The sequence below is a fragment of the Triticum urartu genome, chromosome 1A (genome assembly GCF_056163025.1).
Source record: "Triticum urartu cultivar PI428250 chromosome 1A, HENAU_Tu73, whole genome shotgun sequence".
In the NCBI taxonomy this organism is placed as follows: Eukaryota; Viridiplantae; Streptophyta; class Magnoliopsida; order Poales; family Poaceae; genus Triticum; species Triticum urartu.
Genome location: NC_141873.1, coordinates 290,688,182 through 290,693,574, shown reverse-complemented (window position 1 = coordinate 290,693,574; position 5,393 = coordinate 290,688,182). Strand labels below are relative to the sequence as shown.

At 47.0% G+C, this 5,393-nt stretch overlaps 1 protein-coding gene across 1 annotated transcript; it reads left to right on the top strand.

The window, feature by feature from the left end:
• Window positions 1-491: 491 nt before the first annotated feature.
• On the top strand, window positions 492-3,209 carry LOC125507435 (zinc finger, C3HC4 type family protein). The gene is made up of 3 exons (XM_048672016.2): window positions 492-669; window positions 813-941; window positions 2,881-3,209. Exons 1-3 carry the CDS (start codon window positions 649-651, stop codon window positions 2,992-2,994), a joined length of 264 nt encoding a protein of 87 aa, XP_048527973.1. The 5' UTR covers window positions 492-648; the 3' UTR covers window positions 2,995-3,209.
• The last annotated feature ends 2,184 nt before the right edge of the window (window positions 3,210-5,393 follow it).

The following is a 5,393-nucleotide window of genomic DNA, read 5'->3' as shown; positions in this document are numbered from 1 at the left end:
AGTACCATGAGATGCTCTTCTTCCTGGACGTCGGCCTCGGCTTCCTCCTCCAGTAGCGCGGCGAGCGCTTCCTCGTCATCCGAGTCCATCTCGCCGTGGCAGGTAAATCGCCGAATATCTTGCGCCCGGCGGGCGTGTACCCGCCGCTAAACTGCCCCCCCCCCCCCCCCCCCCCCGCGGCCGGAAACGCCCAACTGCTGGTGGAGGGGCTGCCTCGGCGAACCTCTGCTATTTTTTCGGCGGGGATTGGCTATCTGGTGCTTTTCACCTGACGGTGTGGGCCAGCTATGCTTTTCCTTTGCGCCGGAGCCCCCGATCGCCTCCAGTGCGCCGGGTTGGCCTGCGGTCATTGGGCAAAAAATGGGTCGAACCGACGCTTTTCGACGTTTAGAGAGCACAAATGGGGCTTTTTTTTTGTGCTGACATCGAAAAAAATAGTCTAGGACTCTGAAAGGCCTGTTGAGGATGCGACTGAAGATGTTTAGGGCTCAAAAGAAAATAGGATGGCCGTGGCCCCTTGAGCGCTCCGTTCCTAATGACCAGCACACACGCAGCTGCTGCCACACATCGTGAAGGCCCGCAGAAACCGTACACGAAAAGAGGAAACTTCTCAACAACCTCGGCGTCTCGCCGGCGGCCGCCACCACGATGATCAGCATCCTCGCGCAGGTAACCCATCCTGACTCCAAGGCTGTAGATTCCGAAGGGATTCGCATCCCCCGTTTCCATTTCGCGTCCGCCCCGTTCGATTGGTTGACCGATTGATTCACTCGGCTCGGTTTCTTGTGGGTTTGGCGTGGATCTGCGCACAGGAGCGCCTCCTCGGGTTCGCCCTGGGCTCCGTCTCCATGGGGGGTTTCGTCCTCCACCAGCGCCGCTCCATCTACCGCTCCCTTGCCGACGCCGACGCGGCCTCTGGGGGAGCATCCTTCTCCTATCAGGTCTGCATTTTTTTCGATTCATTTAACCTGTGTCTGCTTTTGCAGAGTACTATAACTGTTCGTAACTATCAGAATGTTGATATCGAATTTCATTAGTCTACTCGTTGAAGTTTCTATTGTTATGATCTTGTTTCGTTAACAGACATGCTCTAACCACTCAAGGGTGATGAACTTAGTTACCGATTATTGGTTTATCCTCCAAAGTCCTCGTGATATTGTAATGGTTCTTGAAAATAAAGCACTGGTGTCTTTGGCTCATCCAGTTGTGTCGGGAATACCATGTGGAACGCTTCCAGACCACAGAAAATAAATTGGAACGGAAACCAAGCTGAGTAGTTTGGGAAGAAAGGGGGCGAGTTTCCAGGCATTTCCTGTTACCTAAAACGATGTATCCGTCACTGTGTTTCTTACCCAAAAGGATTAATGCTGTGGTGTTGTTGACACTGAAAGATTCTGGGAACTCTCCAACTAAAATATTGAATATGCTATTGAGATGATGACCCCAGTAAGGTGAATGGTTGTGTGTTCCTGAACTAGTTAAACATAAGCTTGCCATGATGAAGAACCTGTAACTAGAGTTTGGAAATCTGAAATTAGTTTTTGTTGTTGCAATACCTGTATGTGCATGATTGTGGTTAGAGATTCTAGACACAGCAAAATAAAAATTCTCAATATGGACCCTAATTTCTATTATCTATAAATATTATGTACTTTGACTTGGAGAATTGCTTCGTACATTGATTCCATCAAACCTCGAAATTGTGAATGTCCACCTTATATACATAAAACAAATTATATTATTTGGTGCTTGTGTACTTGTGTCTTTCCCTATTATTCCATTTCCTATCGTAAGCTCTACAGAAGAAACTGAACAATCCCTCGTAATCATATGGCTTTCTTGGGACTGGTGTTTGTGAACAAACAAAAAAATTCAGGCAGTACTCAATTCAGTTATCATATCTACCTGGTTGGAACGAAATGCTAGTCTTTAAAACAAGTCTTCTAAGCAGTTATCGTAAGTTGTAGCTTAGATCAGAGAGGTCTGCGTGCTTTGGTGGTCTCGCCAGAGCCAAAAGGTTGAGTTGATTGGCTGGCTGCTGCTTAATGGTTGGCCTCCTGACCTGACTACAGTTTAGCTCCTGCAGCCAGTTTTTGTTTCTTCCTTTTTCGCTTCTAGTTTTTGCCCTGTTTTTGCAGTATGTTTGGTTTCTTTTTACTGAAAGACTTGTCGATAATTTTGATGCTTTATTCTAATAAAATGGCACACATTTTGGCCTGTGCTTGGGACCTGTTTTCGTCAGTAGAAGTTGTGAGAGTCACTTGTCAAACTGTCTGTTGGTGTAGCAGTCAATCTTGTTCTGTTGTTGTCCTCTGCACTGTTATACTCTTTCAACTTCGCGTTGTCAAAGTAATGCCACGATATGGGTGTAAGAGTTGATTACTCATTAAATAATCATATTAAAGCTGCATTGTGTATCAAGATAGCATCTTAAAACTTGCAACATTTGTAACTAAAGTGACGATTAAATATATTCTAATAAAATGGCACACATTTTGGCCTGTGCTTGGGACCTGTTTTCGTCAGTAGAAGTTGTGAGAGTCACTTGTCAAACTGTCTGTTGGTGTAGCAGTCAATCTTGTTCTGTTGTTGTCCTCTGCACTGTTATACTCTTTCAACTTCGCGTTGTCAAAGTAATGCCACGATATGGGTGTAAGAGTTGATTACTCATTAAATAATCATATTAAAGCTGCATTGTGTATCAAGATAGCATCTTAAAACTTGCAACATTTGTAACTAAAGTGACGATTAAATATATCTTAGCCAATGGCCACAAAGGGAACTTATTCTGATAGAAACTTTAGACTCTTTGTTGCATGTGCTAATTCTTTTTTTTACAAGGAATGCCATCACTTACTGAACCTTTTACATATCCTGCAGACAAGTGCAACCACCGGTAGAGGAGTTTCAGCTGAGATGGCTCACGTATGGAACAAGGCAGTGGACGAGACACTTGGCCGGCTTGTTGTGTATCTTAGCTCGCGTGGATGGTAATTCAAGCATTGAGAGTGAAGCACTACTCCCTGATCACGGCGTTGTTGTGCTAAATTAAGACACATGTGCTCTGCCATTTCTCAGTACCAATGGTTGATCATAATGCTTTCTTTTGCTTTAAAAATGCGTGTGGAGGACCAATGGCGCCCTCTTTTTTTTTGAAATAAAACGAAACTTTATTCATTAGAAATAACCAATACATCGTTTGTGAGGAAGAGTACAATTTCATTGATAGGCTCCTCGAACCAATCTGAAGTTGAAGAAAATCTAGCTAACTTAGCAAGTTCATGTGCTACTCTATTTGCCTCTCTATTACAATGTTTGAATCTAGTCATGATAAAATCACATGCGTAGTGGAAGCAGTCATCGAAAATTGCCGCTGCTGCACTCGTTGACTGTCCTCCATCCTGCATGGTCTCAATCACCTCCAGATTATCTGAGTTGATGATTAGGCGATTGCACCCTGCCTTTTGCGCTAGTGTTAGTCCAAATTTGAGGGCTAAAGCTTCTGCCATCAGAACATCCGCACAATGGTCAATCTTTTCATTTCCTCCTGCAATAAACCTACCTTTGTCGTCTCACAAAACCGCCCCCATCGTACCCTTCAGCATGTCATGGTCAAAAGAGGCGTCAACATTGAGTTTCACGAAACCCCTTGGGGGACAATGCCAACCCCTTTTTTTCATGGACGCCTTTGAAGATGATGCATTTATAAAATTGTTTGTGAGGGCTATGATCCCCATTGATATCTGAGTTGCATTCTGAGTTGTTTCCTTATATCGTGGCGCCCTCTTGCTACACATTGTCCCCAGATGTATCGTGGATTCAGGGGCTACAGCCTAACCCTGTTAAAATGTTTTATTGCTGAAGTTATTATCTGGTCTTAGTAGTACATCTTATAGTAAACAGGAGATGGCACCATCATCGTGATTTTGAGTGAAATGCACTTGCAGCCTAACTGGAGATGGTACCATCCTTGTGATTTGAGTGAAATGCACTTGCAACCAAAAGGCCGAAAGGCAGGCCGGTTTGCTCTTCTATGTAAATGGCACACCTTTTCATGGCATATTGTACGAAAGACATAACCCCCACCCCTCTCTCTCCGCCATTTAGAGCAACTCCAACGGGCCGACCCAAATGGATGGCGCATTTGTCCGTTTGGGTCGGCCGCCCGGCGTCGGTCCAGTTTTGTATTTAGGTCGGTAGTGCGCCCAATGCATGGACCCATTTCATGTCCGCATTTAATTTAAAAAAAAGGTCCGCGGCCGATCATGCCAGCGGCCATGTCTCATGCCGGTATCATGCCAACGCCGGCATACAATGCCGGCTCCAAAAAATATCACCGCAGTTCATGCTGGCGCACTCGCCAGCCGGCCGACACACATGCTAGCACACACAAAAAAGGGTGGGACTTGAGTTCGACCACGCCATCGCGGCCCCCGTGGTCATGCCGGCACACCTGCCGGCATACAAAAAAGATGGCGCTCGCCGCCATAGATCACTCGTCGTCGAATTTGAGCATGTCGGCCTGCATCTTCTCGAACCACGGCCTCTTCCTTGGCGACATGGTGTTGAGATCCACCTTCATGATCTCCACCCCGGTCATCATGGTCGCGAGAGCCACTTTCTTTCGCCTTGGTCTTGGCGTTGGCGGCCTCGATCTCTAGCATCTTGGCTTTCTTCTCCGCGTCCAGCTCGAACATCTTGGCTTGCTTCTCCGCGTCCATCTCAAGCCTCCTCCTTTGGATCTCCATGAAAGCGTCCATTTGCTCCGCCGCACTCCTCCTCCCTTGAGTCTTTCTTGTTCATCATGCCCTCCATGCTTGTGATCAAGGCATTGGATGCCGCATCCCGCTTATCCTCCTTCTTGGAGTTGGTCTTCCCCTGCAGCCGTGCCGGCTCGCCCTCCCCAACCTCCTCCACGGCTTGCTTCCCCCACGCGACTTGAGGGCGGCATATTGCGCCTTGAACTTCTCCTCGTCCTTGATGACCCGAAAGCAATGGGAGAGGTTGAAGCACTTGCCATTGTGTTGAACCTTGAATGCCTCCAAAGCTTGAAATGCCTACAAAAAGAGGGCGGCTTGCAAATGAACACACAAGCATGAACTTGAAGACACAAAAAGAGGGCGGCTTGCTAGCATACCATGTCTTGCATGTCGATGCCGCTCACGGGGCGGGCCTTGATGCTCTCAAGAATGGCGCAAAACTTGTTGCACTCTTGTTGGATCACCCTCAATCGCTTGGAAATGGACACCCACCCGCGTGTGCTCATAAGTTGGTAAGGCGGAAACTTCTTGCGCTCATGAAATTCTCGGTGGACACAAATCCAAAAGGTTGAATGCTTTTGTTCGGCGCCCGTCTTGGGGTCTTGTCCAATGTCTCACCAACACTCGGAAAGA

Coding starts and splice junctions, on each gene's coding strand:
- LOC125507435 (XM_048672016.2), top strand. CDS start 649: ATGATCAGCATCCTCGCGCAG. Junction 670..812: donor TGATCAGCATCCTCGCGCAG/GTAACCCATCCT, acceptor ATCTGCGCACAG/GAGCGCCTCCTCGGGTTCGC. Junction 942..2,880: donor GAGCATCCTTCTCCTATCAG/GTCTGCATTTTT, acceptor CATATCCTGCAG/ACAAGTGCAACCACCGGTAG.